Here is an 18621-nt window from a genome sequence, read left to right as displayed (position 1 = left end):
GCCTCTCAAGTGCTGGGACTAAAGGTGTGCACCACCACCACCCAGCTTCTGTCTTAACATTTTATTTTGGATGAGTCCCTTGAATTTACTATTTTACCAAAAACAACCTTGAACTTTAAAAAAAAAAGATATTGCATTTTAAATATTTAATTCTTGCTCTATGTGATCGGGGCCATGCTTGTCAAAGGACAATCTGTGGGAGTCAGTTCTCTCCTTCCACTGTGCGAGTCTCAGGGATTGAACTCAGGCCGTCAAGCTTGACAGTTAGGGTCTTTACCCACTGAGTCATCTCACAGACCCATAACCTTGAACTTCTGATCCTCCTGCCCCCACCACTCTTTTTCCTGCCGGGTCACAGGTGTGTGCCACCAAGTCTGTCTCAACCACTTCGAAGGGCCAGTTCTGCAGTGCCTCGCCCACTCACACTGTAGCATAACCATCCCCACCATCCGGCTCTGGAATTCCCCATCTTTCAAAGCGCTTTATTAAGACTTGACATTTTATTTACCTTCCAGACAGAACAGAAAGAGCCTGGGTGGGAAGGAGCCCGCCTCCCATGTTGCTGATGGATATAATTTTACTTCCTCCTAGCTGTGTGGGTTCTGCTGACTCATACTTTGACGTGGTTCTTCCTCAAAGGAATTTGGTCATTCTTATAATTTTCAGGAAAGCTGGTCTTGGTGGTTTATGCCTTAACCCCAGCACTTCAGGCAGAGGCAGGCCTGTGCGTTCAAGGCTAGCCTGATCTACAGAGCAAGTTCCAGGACAGCCAAGGCTACAGAGTAAGACCCGGTGTCAAAAAGCAAACAAACAAAAAAACAAACAAACAAAAAAAACCCACCAAGGCCCTTTGCCTAACCCTCATTGTAACTGAGTTTTCAAATGTTCAAAATGAAGCAATGGTTTCCTCCTCTTAAACTAGTTCTCCTGCTAGACCAAATATAAAACAAAATTGAAACATTGTACCCATGAGAAAGACAAGTCCCTGTTTCTTTGTGGAGATCTCAGCAGTTCTCATAGTTCTCTCTTCCTTTATGGCCTCCTCTAGGGACTTCTGAGGAGAAGGGCCATAGAGCAATTGTCTTCCTTCCTTCCTCCCTTCCCCTCTCCTTTTTCTTCATTTCTTTTGTCCTCAAACTTGTTAAATATTTAAAGGTAACCTTGAACTTCTGATCCTTCCTCCCCTCCTGAAGACAGAATTTCGGTAATGCACCACCATTCTTGTTTATGTAGGGTGTGAACCCCGATTTTCATGTCTGTTAGACAAGCACTCTATCACTCTACATCTGAGCTGTAGTCCTAGTCCTTATTTTGCTTTTACTCTTTTTTTTTAATTTATCTTTGTGTGTGTGAGTGCACGTGTGTGAGTGCATGCATACATATGTACGTGTGTAAGTACGCATGTGTGTACACACGTGTATGGTGTGTGTGTGTGTATGTGTGTTTGTGTATGTATGTGTGGAGGTCTCAGAACTCAAGCTTGCAGGAGCTGGCTCTCTCCTTCCTCGTGGGCTCGGGGTACCAAGCTCAGGTTGTCAGTTTTGGTAGCAAATGCTGTTGAGCCAGGTAATTTCAGGCTAGGAGGTAGGAGGCACAATTGTAGTTCCCAGACCTGGGGGAGACAACTTACATCACTGCCCACCAGATGGCTTCCTGAGTGCTGGCTGGCCCACCTGTCCTAAATTCACAGTGACAGCCTGGGCCGCTTTCATCACATGCAGTCTCTCCATACTCAGGGACATACTGTGTCCACTCTGGGCTGCTTTCATTTTATGTACAAACAAATATCCAAAATCCTTACCAGGACGCTTACCGGGGCTAGCTCTGTGTTAAAAGTGCCTGCTATCCTTTAACTCCAGGGTTGTGAGGGAAATGGGAGACAGGAGGAGGATTAGGGTTTGCTGTTGCCTGCCTATCAGAAAAACAGGAATCCAAGTTCAGTGAGAGACCCTGCTTCAAAGGAGTGAGGTAGAGTGATAGCAGGAGACACCCAAAGTTTGTTCTGGCTTCTGCACACACACACACACACACACACACACACACACACACACACTACATATACATACACTGCATACACATAACACACTGTACACATGGACACACAAAGCACACACACATACATGGACACAAACATGCATTGTACATATAAACTGCATAGACACACATGTACACAAAATACACCATACACATAAACTGCATGCACAGGCATGTATACACACACACATTGTATAGATACATATTGACACAGACATACACTGTACACATAAATTGCATGCACAGGCATGTACACACACATTGTACACACACATGGACACAAACACATACTGTACACATAAACTGCATATATACACACACATGGACACATACAAACACACACTATACACACAAATTGCATACACATACTACATACACATAGTTATACCCACACAAATACAAACTGTACACATAAACTGCATGTATACACATGTACACACACACACTACACATACACACAGACACAAACATACGTTGTACATGTAAGCTACACACAGCATACACACACATACACATACACAGCATACACACACATGGACACAAACACATACTATACACATAAACTTCACACACACACATATACACATCCTGTACACATAAACTGCACACACACACACTGCATTGTAATATACATACAGAAATGCCTGTAGCAGGGTCTCCTGATGACCCTCCAGGGCCCAGGAGAGCCAAGGAGACCCTTATTTAGTGTGCTGGCCTCAAGAAGTTTCCCAATGAGACCGTGGAGTGGGACAGGACTCAGCCTGAACACAGCTGAAGCAGAGGTTCCCAGGCAGCCTGCTGGTCACGTGGGTCCAGCCTAGTGGTGATAGCTCACGGACCGTCTTCTTCTGCCTTCCTCTCCACAGCCAACCAAGTTCATGGTGGGCACTGAACAAGGCATTGTCATCTCCTGCAACCGCAAGGCCAAGACGCCAGCGGAGAAGATCGTTTGCACCTTTTCTGGCCACCACGGCCCCATCTATGCCCTCCAGAGAAACCCCTTCTACCCAAAGAACTTTCTGACTGTCGGCGACTGGGCTGCCCGCATCTGGTCTGAGGAGAGTCGGGAGTCATCTATCATGTGGACCCGGTAAGGGGAGGGTGGCAGAAGACCAGAGGGTACACAGGGGCCCACCCCAGAGATTTGGTGTAGCAGGAGTCTAACAAGGCGTGGTGGCTCATACCTGTAATCCCAGCATTCTGGAGGCTGAGGCAGGAGGATTGCAAGTTTGAAGCATCCTGAGCTACATGGAAAGACCTTGCCTTGCCGCTGGGCAGAAGTGGTGCATGCTTTTAATCCTAGCAGATTTTTAAGGGGCAGAGGCAGGCAGATCTCAGAGTTCAAGGCCAGCCAGCTCTACAGATTGAGTTCCACAATGGCCAGGGCCATACAGAGAAACCTTATCTCAGAAAGGAAGAACAAGGAAATACCTTGTCTCAGTATACACACACACACACACACACACACACACACACACACACACACACACACACATTCTAGGGCAGCCAGAGCTACACAGTGGGGCCCTCTCTTTAAAAAGTATAAACATGGGGGGTTGGGGATTTAGCTCAGTGGTAGAGCGCTTGCCTAGCAAGCGCAAGGCCCTGGGTTCGGTCCCCAGCTCTGAAAAAAAGAAAAAAGAAAAAAAAAAGTATAAACATAAAATAAAATCCCCAGTTTTTTTTTTCTTTCTATTATGGCCCAGCTGTTCACAAACTTAGTAGCAAAGGAGTCCTGAAATGTTAGTCCAGCTTCAGCTGGACTTCTATGGAAGAAAAGGAATAGGTTTGGGAGAGAGAGGGGAGGGAAGTGAGAGGGGAGATGGGGAGGGAGAGGGAGAGGGGAGGAGGGGGAGGGAGGGAGGGAGAGGGGAGATGGGGAGACAGGGAGAGGGGAGAGGGGAGAGAGGGAGAGGGGAGAGAGGTTTAAAGATATTTCACATACTTTTGACCAACCTTGATGGATGAATCTTCCCCTCCCCCAGACAAGGTTTCTCTTTGTAGCCCTGGCTCTCCTCAAACTCAATCTGTAGACCAGGCTGGCCTCAAACTCTCAGCAATCCGATTGCCGCTGCCTCCCAAGTGCGGGGATTAGAAGCAGGCATGCCCTGTCCGGTGAGCTATGACTTTTTGTTTGAGCTGTAAGGTGCCTCAGAGGTGAAGGCACTTGCTGCCAGGTGAGACAATCTGTGTTTGATCCCCAGAACTCTCTTGGGAGAAGGAGAGAACTGACTCCTCCAAGTTGTCCTCTGACCTACACATGTATGCTGTGGCAAGCACACTCACACACACACACACACACACACACACACACACACACACACACACGTATTTTAAAAATTATTAAACAAAGTTGTCCACCAAACAAATCTTTGGAAATCCAAATGAAGGCCAGAAAAAAATATAGCAAACCTTCATCCCAGAAAAAAAAAAATGAATTTCTGGGCAAGACCTTCCTGGGACCCCACAGTGTATCCCAGTTCCATCAGATCTGACACTGTGGGAAATACCAGCCCATGGGAAGAGCCGCACCCCCAGATCCCTGTTAAGCTCAGCCTGGAAACCATAGGCAAGTGAGACTGGCATGCTAGAAGTCAGACCCCAGAAAGCTTCCTACCCAGAAAGACTGAGACCCCAAACCCCGAGGAAAGCCTCAGTGAGAGGAGCTGTGGGCCCTCAAGCTCCACCCCTCCACCACAGGATCCCTGATTCACCACACTGGCTCCTATAGGTACCACATGGCTTACCTCTCTGATGGAGCCTGGAGTCCCGTGAGACCAGCGGTTTTCTTCACTACCAAGATGGATGGGACCCTGGACATCTGGGACTTGGTGTTCAAGCAGTGTGACCCTGCCCTCAGCCTGAAGGTCACATGGTGCCCCCCCCCGCCCCCGACCGCCCTGTACACCCTGGCCCTTGTGATCTAGGGTCCTTCCTGGATGGACCCAGGTGTGTGTGTGTGTGTGTGTGTGTGTGTGTGTGTGTGTGTGAGAGAGAGAGAGAGAGAGAGAGAGAGAGAGAGAGAGAGAGAGAGAGAGAGAGAGGGTGTTAATATATGCACATGAATAGTCTGGGTTTCTGGCCAGCTGTGTTCTTGGGAGCATGGGTTTCTGCAAAAGCGAGGGATCCGGGGACTGGCAGCTGTGACGGTGTGCAAGAATCAATCACCTTAGGGAATGTCAACAGAAGGAAAGAGCTGGAGGTGCCAGGCAGTGGTTAGAATCCTGGCTTAGCTTTCAAGTCTGAGCTCCACACCCGGCACCACGAGAAACAGGTTTATCAGTTGGTAGGACACTTGCCTAGCACGCACGAGGCCCTGGGTCCTATCACCACAATGGTATACAGCAGGCGTGGCACTGCAACAGCAGGATCAGAAGTTCAAGGTCACCCCTGTGCAAGCAGTAAGTTCAAGACCTGGGCTTGAACCTAGGCTACATGAGACCCAGACCCAAACAACAGCCATGAAACGGGAGAGAATTTAAGAGAAGTAAACATTCTCTTCCCCCCTCCAACTGTAAATCTCTCAGATCCCTATATTCCGGTTCTCTGCGGCTACCTCATCAGCCGCTATGAGCAAACTGTAGCTGAGAACCGCTGACTGGGGGACGCGGGAGAGCAGGGAGTCAGAGACCCCTAAGGTGACGCGGCTAGACTAACACAGCGAGTGAACTTCGTCCACTGTGGAAGGGTGTGTCACCGGGGTGTTCCAACAGGGCCAGGATTTTTGCGACTTCAATCTTCTTCCCCAATCTACCTGGTTCTGCTGACTCCCAACAGGTATGTGACGACCCACTCTTCTGCCTCCGAGTTCAGGACACCGGGTGTCTCATCGCCTGCGGCTCCGAACTGGGAACCACCACTCTGCTGGAGGTCTCCAGCAGCCTCTCTACTCTGCAGAGGAATGAGAGGAACATAGCTTCTTCCGTGAGTGTCTGGGCAACGCCTACTATGTACACGACCTGACCCGGCCTGTCACGCAGAGACCGAGTTAGGGAAAAGTGGGCTGCCATTACCGGGGAGGGCAGCCTGGTGTCCCCAAGATGTCAGATCTTCCCTTGCTCACTTGCTTGCATCCAGTAGTGCTGGCATGGTCACTCGGCACGCCCAGACTGTAAATCAGGCTGGTTTAATGGAATAAAAATTAGTGGGACTTCTTGGCAGCCTCTCCGTTGAAGACTTAGAAGATGTCTACAGAGAAAGCCACTACCCCTCTCCCCAACCTGGAGTACACTCCCCAGCAGTATGGCGGGGGTGGGGTGGGGGAGAGCACTGGCATCAAAGTTGCTAGTGCTCAGGGTGGGATAACCTCCCAGCTGTGCCTGAGGCTGGGGCCTCACGACCAAGCTGAAGTCCAGGATCACCACATTGTCTTTTTATTTAATGATTTATTTATTTACAAACATGAGCACACTGTCACTATCTTCAGACACACCAGAAGAGGGCATCAGATCCCATTACAGATGGTTGTGAGCCACCATGTGGTTGCTGGGAATTGAACTCCGGGCCTCTGGAAGAGCAATCAGTACTCCTAATCGCTGAGCCATCTCTCCGGCCCCCTACCACCTTGTCTTAAATCCTAAGGGCATTCCTCACTGTAGCCTGTGTCTGGGGCTCCTGGGAACCGAATAACTCAGTGGTCCTGCTCCAGGCTGGCCATGATTAATGCACAGTCAGTGTTGACTTGGATTTCAGATTCGCGGACTTCGCCTCCAGTGTCCTGGGATTGTCGCCAATGTGCCACCACACCCAGTTTATACTTGGGGACCTCTGCTAGGCAGGCACCCCAACAACTGACCAAGATCCCTAACCCTGTGTGCAACTGTGCATTTGTTCGTTCTGAGGCAGGATCTTACTTTTCGGTCTTGGTTTGTCCGATGTAGAACAGACTGGCCTTGAACTCGGGGAGCCACAAGTCTCTGCCCCTTGAGTACTGGACCTAAAGGCCTATGCCACCATATCTGGCTTAGTTTTTGTCCTCCCCCCACCCCTGCCCCCATGCATAACAGTTTATTTCAATTAGGCTCAGTTGCATACAAATACATGAAATCAAATGGTTTTTTAAAAAGATTTATTTATTTATTATATATAAGTACACTGTAGCTGTCAGACACACTAGAAGAGGACATCAGATCCTGGATGGTTGTGAGCCACCATGTAGTTGCTGGAAATTGAACTCAGGACCTCTGGAAGAGCAGTCAGCGCTCTTAACCGCTGAGCCATCTCTCCAGCCCCAAATGTTAAAATTTACATCATTGGAGATGAACTTTCAGAGATAAATTTACTTGATAAGGGGTTGGGGATTTAGCTCAGTGGTAGAGCGCTTGCCTAGCAAGCGCAAGGCCCTGGGTTTGGTCCCCAGCTCCGAAAAAAAGAAAAGAAAAGAAAAGAAAAGAAATTTACTTGATGAATGTAAACACGTGTGTGTTGACTTCCGTTTCGTTTCATAGACAATTGTTCAATACCCAATAAATCTCTCATCTCCGGTGTAGATTTTCCTAGACAGGTATTGCTAAGTAGCCCAGGCTGGCCTCAAACTCACAACAGTTCTCCTACTCAGCCTCCTAAGCACTGGGATCATAAGTGTGCACCACCATTTCTGGTTAAGCCTTCCTCTCTTGATATGACCCCCAGCAGACCTCGCCAGGGACAGATTTCCATAGAAGCCCAGACTATGCTGGGGTTTCTAGCTACACCCCACTTCCCTTCCCACCTTGTCCCTGTCTGCCCCAGATATTTGAACGTGAGACCCGGCGGGAAAAGATCCTAGAGGCCAGACACCGCGAGATGCGGCTGAAGGAGAAGGGCAAGGCAGAGGCTAGAGACGACGACCAGAGGGAGGAGGAGACAGCCCTGGACCTCAATGAGCTAGTCAGCAAAGCCGAGGAGGAGTTCTTCGAAGTCATCTTCGCAGAGCTGAAGAGGAAGGAGGCAGAGGCCTTGAAGAAGAAACCGAAGATTGTAAGGACCTCGGCAGGGGCATGGTCAGATTGGGGACTGGGAGGGAGCCATGAGGTCTGAGTTCTGCCCAACTACTGACCTCCTGGGTAACCCTGAGCCAGTAGTTTTCTGGGATGGAATTTGACTGTCCACTGGTAAGAGGAAAGACTCACTCCTATCTCCTGAGGTAATTTGTCTCCCATGAGGCATCAGGGCCGAAGCTCCGCCCCTCCTGGTATGCTCCTCCCCACCATGCTAGGCCCATCTTGAATATGCATGCGGTCCCTGGAGTCAGGGCTCTGGGGTTCTGTGAGTGAGAGCCTTGAGGCCCATGGGAGGAAAGGGTGGACCCCAACCAGGTATCTGGAATGTGGCCTCTGCCCCTGGCCCCAGCTCACACACAAGCATTTTCTACCTGTGTTACCTGGCCTCTCGCTCTCCTTCTCAGTCCCTCAGCTGCCATCTGGAAAGTGAAGTACGCACTGTAAAGAAGGTGCCTGGTTACCTTCTGTGTGTGGACAGAGAGAAAGAGTATCTTCTCCATCTGCAACATTGTTCTTAGGCGCCCAGCTAGGCCCACAAAGGCCAGATGTCAGGAAACCGATGAAGCCAGGCTATAGAGCAAGACTGATTGTGTCAGAGGTCCAAGGCCAAAATGAACGTGTAGGGGCCCTCGTTTTAAAAGCATTTAGAGATGCTGGAGAGACGGCTCAGAGGTTAAGAGCACTGGCTCTTCTTCCAGTGATTCCAAGTTCAATTCCTAGCAACCGCATGGTGGCTCACAACCATCTGTAGTGAGACCTGGTGCCCTCTTCTGGCCTGTTGCCATACATGCAGAGTTAAACAAAAAAAAAAAAAAATTTTTTTAAAGCATTTGGGGGGAGGGGCTGGAGAGATAGTTCAGTGGTTAAGAACACTGATTGCTCTTCCAGAGGACCCCAGACAACTTCTATAACTCCACTCAAGGTCCAGGGGATCCAACACTATCTTCAGGCCTCTGTGAGCACCAGACATGCGTGTGGTATTCTGACATGCGTGCAGGCAAAATGCACATACATATTTAAATCAAACAAATAACAGTGCCAGCAAAATGGCTTAATACAGGGACCCATGTGGTGCAGGAAGGAGAGAATCAACTCCCACAAGTCATGTTCTGACCACCACTCAATGCTGTGGGACACACACACACACACACACACACACACTGAATAAAACATTAGAACTATTTAGAGGGGTCCGGGATAATATAATTCAGTCGGTAGGCTGCTTACCTACCATTCATAAAGCCTGGGTTTCATGTTCAATATCAAACCATAAACCAGGCGGGCTCATGCACACTTGTCACGGCAACATACCTAGATCCAGGCAGAAGGGGTGACATATACATGAGGAGCTGTCAGATCCCCTAGAGGCGGAGTTAGTGGTGTTTATGAGGCCTCTAACACGGGTGGTAGGAACTGAATACACTTTCTACACAAGAAGAGTGAGCGAATTTACCCACCATCTCTCCAGTCCCTCCCCACCCCCTTCTGCCTAGAGATCCTTACTCTGTGTCCCTCCTGTTGCTTGAGGACAGGGAGTGATCTTGTGATGTAATTTGTATTTGGGGAGCGCTTGACAGAGCTATTTTTTTTTTTGCGAAGGAGGAAGGGTAACCCCCATTCATAGCACAGGCTGGACCTAGAGTTCTGACGTCCAGCCTGGATCCCCAGTCCCTTCCTGTCTGTCTGTCCGTCACTCCCAGCTCACCTATCTTTCAGAAGGCAAGGATTAAAGCGCCTTGCAGCTGATAGGCACGCTTGGCGTCCTACGCCCGGAAGTCCTTCCCTTTCAAAGTCTTACCGGTCCACATGAAGCAGAACTGCAGAGACTGTTCAAGTTCACAGACTCAGCCCCTCTCCTGCCCACCTCACACCTCCTCCTCTCTTAGTCTTTGCAGTTAGCCTGAAATTCTGGGGGGAGGAGAAGGGGGAGAGGGTCAGAGAGCATCACTCCAAAGCCAGAAAGAGTAATCCATGCTATAGTAATCTGAGCACCATGTAGTGCCCAGGCAGGAAAGTCTAGAATTTGAGGCCAGCCTCTTGCTATGTCCCAAGAGTCAGTCTCATAAGAAGGAAAGAAAAGGAGGGGAGATGAGGACAGAGCAAGGAAAGAAGGAAGGAAGGAAAGAAGGAAGGAAGGTGGAAAGGCCGACCCCATGATGAAGGGGTCTCCCCCCCATCCTTTCGCCCTTCTCTCTAAGCCCCACCCCTCAAGCTGTCATTCAAGTGCCCCAGACAGAGCAGGCTCAAGGCCACCCACTTCAAAAATGGCAGAAGCCTGGCTATTAGATCCCCCAAGTTCTTGTTGCCTTCCCCATCCCATGACTCTGGAAACCCAACAGGTCAGGCAGCTTGGAATGAACACTATAGGCTCGAAGCAGCTCCTTGCCATTGGCTTTGGCGAGGGGGTAGGGTGGGGGGGGGGAGAATACCTCTGGGAAATAGGGAGGGCCTCCCCTCATCAACATTTCTGTTTCTGTCTCAAAAGAAAAAAGCAAGTATAGATGTGGAAGGCGAAGATGAGCTAGAAGATATGGCTGGAGAGGAGGAAGAATCTGGTATCATAATGGGTGAAGATACAGGTGAAGAGGACATGGATGAGAAGAATGAGGGCGGGGCCACCTAGGGCAGCCTCTGCCCACAACACTGCCTGCCCCTTCGCGCTCACGGCTGGCCTTCCATTTGATGCCGTCTCATCTGAAAAGCGCAAAGTTGAGTTTCCTTCTTCAGTTATCATTGGTGGGGGACAGATCAGGGACAAGTTACTGGGCCAAGCCCCATGTGCATGCTTCTCTAGTGTGGGAAAGGGTAGGACTTGTCTCTGTGCTAACTCCCCTGGCCTCTGCAACTCTGAGGCTAACTCAGACTCGGGGCACACACACAGCCTCAAGTCAGACATTAGATGGGTCCCTAGATTCTGCTTATCACGGGTTATCCAATTAGTAGTTACCAATGGCTTTCTCCAGAAGCTTCCAGAGCTCATCTGTGAGCTTGCCTTGGTGCCCAGGGGCCTCCGGAGCACCTGCACAGGGGCAAGTTTCTCTCTCTGTCTCTCTCTCTGTCTCTGTCTCTGTCTCTGTCTCTGTCTCTGTCTCTCTCTCTCTCTCTCTCTCTCTCTCTCTCTCTCTCTCTCTCTCTCCCCCTTCCCCTCTCACCTACTTGCAAATCAAAAGAGAACTAACTTTCATCTCCATCTATAATGCCTTCCCAAGCAACCTCCCAGGAGGCATCTTGACACGCGGTCGCACGGTAGGGGCGTCCCCAGGTGTGGAGAGTAGGGTGAACCTGATCCTCCCTGTACACACGTGGTTTTTTTCTGGCTATGTTTCTCATAACATTAAATCAGTGATAACAGCAGTGGGTACTTGCCGTGAATGCTACGCTCGGGGCCTCCCATTAATCTCCTACGGTTTTCCCAAAGTTCCTGGAATGTTTGCACATGAGCAGTCCTTCTTTTACTGACCAGGGCATGAAGGCTCTAGGAGAGTTACCTGATCACAGCTGAGGAGGCACGGGGCAGGGACAGGTGCTTCAGGCAGTTGACTGTGGGCCACGGACTATCAAGAGTCCTTTTTGGGTAGGCACTTGGGCTGGGCCCCATACATGGCTCCATGCAGTAGAAGTTAGGGTAGAGGTCACCTCAGAGACAACTTTGTACACCTACAAGTCCCGGAGTGTCATGGAGTCTGTGGCTGACAGCCGAGATTTAAAGTGCCCGCCCCAAGAATATTATTGGCCGGGAATGGTGGCATTTCAATCTCACCATGGAGGAGACAGAGGCAAGTGGATCTCTGTGAGTTCGAGGCCAGCCTTGTCTACAAAGTAAGTTCTAGGACAGCCAGGCCTACACAGAGGGACCCTGTCTCAAAGGGAGGAAGAAGAGGTAGAGGAGGAAGAGGAGGAGGAGGAATAAGGGGAGGAAGAGGAAGGGGAGGAAGAGGAGGAGGAGGAAGAGGAGGAGGAGGAAGAGGAGGAGGAGGAAGAGGAGGAAGAAGAGAGGAGGAGGAGGAAGAGAAGGAGGAAGGGGAGGGGGAGAAAGGGGAGGGGGAAGAAGGGGATGAAGAGGAGGGGGAGAAAGGGGAGAGGGAGGGAGGAAGAAGAGGAGGAGGAGGGAGGAGGAAGAGGGGAGGAGGAGGCAGGAGGAAGAGAGGAGGAGGAGGGGAGGAGGAGGGGGGAGGAGGAGGAAGAGAGAGGAGGAAGAGGAAGGGAGGAGGAGGAGAAGGAGGAGGAGGAGAAGGAGGAGGAGGAGAAGGAGGAGGAGGAGGAGAAGGAGGAGGAGGAGGAGAATAACCATAACAAGGGGGCAGAGAGCTAGCTAGCTCAGTCCGTACAGTTCTTTCTGTGCAAGCATGAGGACCTAAGGTTGATTCCCCCAGAGCCCATGCACAAAAAGCCAGACACGACGCCAAGTACTTGTAATCCCAGCACTAGGAAGATGGAGACAGGCAGATCCCTGGGACTCACTGCCTAGCCAGCCTAGATGGATCAGTGAGCCCAGGTTCAGTGAGAGACCCTGTTTCAGCATAAGATGGATGTCACCCCAAGGAATGACAATAAAGCTGACCTCTGAGCTCCACACACCAGCGTTCGGACATTTTGTGGAAGGAAAGCACCAGCCATTCCTTTCGCCCAGAGCACTGAGCGGTCATGAGTTGCTGTGTTTGGCTAGACACTTTGATGTTAGCTGTCATGAATCATGTTTATTGAGGGTTAAATCTTAATGGGGATCCAGGAAGGGGACTCACCTTCTCCCATCTGCACATCATCACCAATGTGACAGGGGGAAGTGCCTGGTCTCTGGAGAGTAGATGACAAAGGTGAGAGTTCAGCCCAGGGTGGCTCAGGATCCTGAGGTACACATCACATGCTCTGCACTCGGAGTTCCTCTAGTCCCAAGCAGGCTCAGCTGGGGCCCTGCTCCCTGCCTGCTGCTGCACCGAGGCAAGAGGCAAAGGGTCCTGGAGGAAGCTGTCCTCACTATAAGAGGACAGAGGGAGTCCCAGAGACCACCCACGCTGCCCTAAGGGACTCTCCTCTCAAAGGCGTGATTCTCTACGGGATGGATCTCGCCCCATTGGGACATCTAGCATCACCTGGGACATCGTGAATTAATGTAGCCACTGAGTGAATTCTTCCTGGCATTTAAAGCAGAAGGTCCGAGTGCTACACTGCTTAGCATTCCAGGGTTTCTGGGGTTCTAGGTCCCCTACCACAAGGAATGGTCTTTTGCCCAAAACGTCCGTTTTGGTGTTGGTTTTGCGAGGCAGGGATAGTGCCTGCTCCGCAGGACCTGGGGATCGGCTGGTACACCAGCAATTCCAGCTCTCAGAAGAGTCAGGAGAACCAGACGTTCATCCTCAGCTACATATCAAGTTCAAGGGCTACCCCGGGCTATATGAGACTGTCTCACACCAACAAGCCAAATGAGGCGGAGCCAGGGCACAGAAACCTAATTTGGAGAACAAAAAATCAATCCGATGGAGTGGTCTGGGGGTTGGGAGGCAGGATGCACCTACTGGTTGGCTTGGGCACTGACGGACCCCTGTGAGGGCTGCCACCGTGAACTCAGGCGGGAGAACATCCTTTCACTATTCTGGGAGGTTGGCCTTTGGTTTGTGCCCGCAAACGTGGGCCACCCACCAGAGCCTGAAAATCCTTTTCCCGTGGGTACAGAGGGTGCCACTGTGATAGCACGGCATTCCAGAATGCACCGTGGGAAGGAAAAGAGAGAGGCCACAGACAGTGCTGGGCAATGGGGCTGCAGAGCTCTGCGCACATGGTGTCTCTGCGGCCAGTTTTATTGCAATGACCTTCCCTGGTCTCGGTCACCTGACGCCTGTTGTCTATTTCCTCCTGTGATGTCAAATCTTCACTGTCAACTTGACTGGATTCAGAATCACCTAGGAAGATACACCTCTGAATGTACCTAGGAGGGTATTCCCAAGAAGGCTTACCTGAGAGAAGGCCCACGTCGAATGTGTGTGGCACCACCCCAGAGTGCCTGCCCTCAATCTCTCCCTGCCGCATCCTGGCCCATCCGAAAGTGAGCCAGCAGCTCAACACACCTGCTGACGCAGCCGCAAGCCGCCAGTGTTGCCATCCGCCTAAAGGAACGGGACCCCACCCCATCCCCCACTCGCTTTCTCAAGAAGGTGTATTGTTTTTATTTTATGGCGGTGAGTGTTGTTGCTATGGTTACACGTACCATGTGCACGCCTGATGCCCACAGAGGTCAAACGAGGGCCCGGAAGTGCCAACACCAGTCCAGGTGTGAAGTGGAAAGCCACAGCAAGGTGTGTGGAAGGTGGTCACACTCCCGCGTCCACACAGTTTTGTGTCCCCCATCCTACGCCATTTTAACCCGTGATACCGTTACCGCACACTGTGGGTACTGTGGGTCCAAGATGTCGATCATCTGGGAGGTCACTGGGCGCTGGGGCCTCAGAGCAGGGCGCTGAGGGAAGCCCCCATCACCCTTCAACTTTAACCGAATGAAGTGGGCCCTGGGCTTGATGGAATGGCCCCAAGGCTGAAGCAGTGGATGGCTGCTAATGAGCTCCCAGGGTGAGAGAGTGGTGCCCATCCAAGGCACGAGGAAGAAAGCATCACATCCTAGAGTGTTGGAGCCTGTGGATGAGCTGAGAGACTGAGCTGGGAGCCAAGGACAACGGGTGGGACACAGATAAACCCAAGCCGGGTGCTTCCTGAGTGACTTTGCTCAGCTCTGAGCCAGGTCCCAGCCGTGGAATGTCAGGAAAACAGATGTGGACCTACCTTCCCAGAGCATGAACTCACACAGTGCTGCGAACAGGGACAGTACACACACAGACAGTTGGACAAAGTAGCATTTTGTTTTGTTTCACTTTGAAACAGGATGTCATGTAGCCCAGGCTGGCCTTGACCTCACTAACGCAGCTGAGCATGACTTTGAACTCCTAATCTTCTTGAGCGCTAGGAATACAGGTGCGTACCACCACGCCTGTTTATGCTGTACTGATGATGGAAGCCAGGGCTTCGTGCATGCTCTATCAGCTGAGCCGCACCCCCAGTCTCTGGCGTGATGTTTTAAGGAATATAATAGGGGGCATTACAAGGATAACGGGAAAGCGCGTCCTGGGTTCTCAGAGATATAGGAAAAAGCTGTCAGGTGCCCTCCATGAAAAACTGATGACAGACTGAAACCCTGAGAGGGGGTGTGCGGAAGCCAGGTGGCGTAGAGCATATTTCATTGCACATTTGCACACGTGTGCATGTCTACCTGTGTACACGTGTAATCGTACATCAGCAATGGTGGCTTTTCTATCGGCAAAGGCAGGCCTTGTGAAGTAAGCGGGTGAAGATTTCAATGAACTCAGAAAGGCTGAGCTCAAGTGAATTCATCGTGACTGACCTTTGATACCTGTGGTTTCCCAACATTCCCTAGTTGAGGACTCTCGTGAAAAACAGAAGGGGACATTTTCATGAGCTTCATCCACATCCACTGGAGGGGAGGAAAGGGGACAGTGGCAGGTGAGATGAATTTAGCATCAGAATCAACATGGGTACCCACCACTGAGTCTGAAGATGCTTCCAGAAAGGTTTAACAGAGCAAGGAGGAGCCACCATGACCATAGACGGCACCATCCCCAAGGGCTGGAATCCAGGACCAAATAAGGAGAAAATGAGCTAAGTTTCCTTTGCCTCCTCCTCCCATTCCCCCCTCCCCTGTTCTCTTTCTCCTCTTCTTCCTGACTGTGGATATAATGTCTGCCTCTTGTTCCTGCCGCTATGTCTTGTCTGCCATGTTGGACTGTACTCCCAAACTGTGAGCTAAAATAAACTCTTCCTTAACCTCTCATCGGGAATTTTGTCATAACAACCAAAAAATAACTAATACAACCCCAAAGTCAAGCAGAAGAAATTGAGAGTAGACATGAACCCAAGGCCGTTAATCCCAAAACTTGGGAGGCAGAGTCAGAGGGATCTCTGAGTTGGAAGCCGGCTTGGTCTTTCAGGACAGCCAGGGCTACACAGAAAAAAACTGTCTTGAGAAGAAAAAGTCAAGAAACTTGTCATAAAAAGAGCTATTTTAATGGTGTGTGTGTGTGTGTGTGTGTGTGTGTGTGTGTGTGTGTGTGTGTGTGTGGTCATTTTGAGACTAGGTTTCCCTATATAAGCCAGGCTGGCTTCAAAGTCACCACAATCCTCCTGCCTCAGCTTCCCAAATGCTGGGATTACAGGTACACACAGCCATACCTGCTTCCAAAGATGTTTATTTTTACCCATCAGTCAGGACAGGCTGGCTTCTGGGAGGTTTATGTACTCAGAAGGATAACAAAGAAGAAAACTAGCCGAAGCCCAAATCAATTGACCAGGGACAGTCTCAATCCCCATCTCAAAATAAAATGAACAGGCAGGAAACCCTCTGGACTCACTACCCGTTCTCTTTGCAGCACGGCCCATTTGCAAAATGACCAGCCTCAGAGAGTCAGGCAATATCTGGGAACCCCCTGCAGGAGACTTTGGTTTCCAAGCTTAGCTTGGTTTATATATTTATCAAATATATATGTGCATGCGTGCTAGCTGCTTCCTGCTGCTGTTTATTAATAACTGTGCCCGACACCAGCTCCTGGGGGAAGCCCGGGAAACCAGTCCCAAGGCTGACATTGTGCTCTACCTCTGGGGACCCGCCAGGTGGCTGACACAGCTCCAAAGGATGTGAGTGCTTGCTTTTCTAGTTCTTTCCTGGATTGCTACCACATGGAGTCTCCTTCTCTGGTCTTTGCAAGAGCTCTGGCCTCTCAGCTTCAGCGGGGACAGATGACACCAAGGACTGATCATTACATTCAGGAAGAGTTCCAACACCATCCAGATGACAGGCACACGAGTCAGGAAAACCAGGCTCTCAGCGGCTAGGCAAGTTTAAGGCAGAGGTAGAACTAGAATCCTGTTTTGCCCAGGCCTCCTGAGGCGAGGAAAATTTCCACTGGGCTCCCGGAGTGCCTTATTGTTGCTACTGTTACCAAGAATGAAAATTGCAACTGTTTATCCATTGTTCCACCTGGTCACCTGGCCGCCGGTCCAGCCTCTTGACATTGTAAAGTGATGTCATCTGCGAAGTTCGCAATAGAGAACTAACTGTACAATCCAGTTTTTTGTTTGTTTGTTTTAATTTCAAGAAACTCTCCCAACCCAGAAAAAACAAACAAACCAAAAATCCAGGTGGCTGTAGCACTTGCCTTTAAATTCTAACACTTGGGAGGCAGAGTCAGGGGGATCTCTGAGTTGGAAGCCAGCTTGGTCTTTCCTGACAGCCAGGGCTACACAGAAAAAAAAACTTGTCTTGAAAAAAAAAAAAAAGGCAAGAACCTTGTCATAAAAAGAGCTATTTTTAGTGGTGTGTGTGTGTGTGTGTGTGTGTGTGTGTGTGCACCTAATGGTGCTAGTGACTGATAGTTGTGAGCGGCCTGAACTCAGTCCTCTGCCAAAGTAGGTGTGCTCTAACCTTCTGAGCTGTCTCTCCAGCATCCCCCTGCCCTCATACTTTTAAAAAAATTACATTTATGTATTATGTACATGTACTAGGATGGAGATCAGAGAACAACATTTGGGTGTTGGGTCTGGCCTTTCCACCATGTGGGTCTCAGTAAGACTTAACAGCAAGCTCCCTTACAGGACAAGCCATCTAGATGACCCTCAGATTGTTTTAAGTAAGCATATACCCTTGTATTGAGCCACATCCACAGCTCACCTAGGCCAAACGCAACCTGAGGCCGCAGGTGGACTCCTGGGTGGTGCTACTCTGGCAGGCAGGCTTTATAAATCCATCCATTTTGACCTCAGGCTTGGTTTGCTAATCTGCCTAGACCGAGGGAACTTTTTCTTTTTTCTTTTTTTTTTAATTTATTTTTTAAGATTTTATTTTATTGTATGAGTACACTGTAGCTGCCTTCAGACACACCAGAAGAGGGCATCAGATCTCATTACATATGGTTGTGAGCCACCATGTGGTTGCTGGGATTTGAACTCAGGACCTCAGGAAGAGCAGTCGGAGCTCTTAACCACTGAGCCATCTCTCCAGCCCCCTAAAAGCAGTTTTTGTTTTTTTTTTTTTTTTTAAGATTCATTTATTATATATAAGTACACTGTAGCTGTCTTCAGACACACCAGAAGAGGGCATCTGATCCCATTACAGATGGTTGTGAGCCACCATGTGGTTGTGGGATTTGAACTCAGGACCTCTGGAAGAGCAGTCTGTGCTCTTAACCACTGAGCCATCTCTCCAGCCCCGGAACTTTTTCATAAGATACACTCTACTAAGTCAGGTGCCAAAGGGTGCAGGGCGAGCTTTTCACCCACCCTCTCACTCCCTCATCCTCTCTTCCTCTGGACAATGGGTGCAGCCGCTCACACCCTAGGCACTGGCCTTCACCGACGCGATGCCCGCATCGCTCTTGGAAACTTGAGGCTGCTGGGCGCGCCCTGGAGACGCCCAGTAACAGCTAGGCGAGCAGCGGAAGATCGTGGCCGCAGGCAAGGTTGCTTCTGCCCAGCTAGTCGCGTGCCAGGCGGGTGTCCGGAGCGCAGAAGACACAGCCAGGAGCCGCGAGCCTGGGCACGGGTGTGTGCG

At 50.2% G+C, this 18621-nt stretch overlaps 1 protein-coding gene across 2 annotated transcripts in view; it reads left to right on the top strand.

The window, feature by feature from the left end:
• The window catches only part of Dnai2 (dynein axonemal intermediate chain 2), a 28319-nt gene extending 17241 nt beyond the window's left edge, over window positions 1-11078 (top strand). The window contains exons 8-13 of one of the 2 annotated variants that reach the window (XM_032913289.1): window positions 2901-3124; window positions 4766-4901; window positions 5812-5958; window positions 7765-7992; window positions 9946-9948; window positions 10501-11078. In XM_032913289.1, the coding sequence (XP_032769180.1) occupies window positions 2901-3124; window positions 4766-4901; window positions 5812-5958; window positions 7765-7992; window positions 9946-9948; window positions 10501-10638 (876 nt within the window). In that variant the 3' untranslated portion in view covers window positions 10639-11078. The remainder of the gene's footprint in view (window positions 1-2900; window positions 3125-4765; window positions 4902-5811; window positions 5959-7764; window positions 7993-9945; window positions 9949-10500) is intronic. The other variant, XM_032913288.1, reaches the window with a different exon arrangement.
• The last annotated feature ends 7543 nt before the right edge of the window (window positions 11079-18621 follow it).

The sequence above is a fragment of the Rattus rattus genome, chromosome 9 (genome assembly GCF_011064425.1).
Source record: "Rattus rattus isolate New Zealand chromosome 9, Rrattus_CSIRO_v1, whole genome shotgun sequence".
NCBI classification, from domain to species: domain Eukaryota; kingdom Metazoa; phylum Chordata; class Mammalia; order Rodentia; family Muridae; genus Rattus; species Rattus rattus.
The sequence above is the reverse complement of the archived record's forward strand: the minus strand, read 5'-3'. Positions and strand labels throughout refer to the sequence as shown.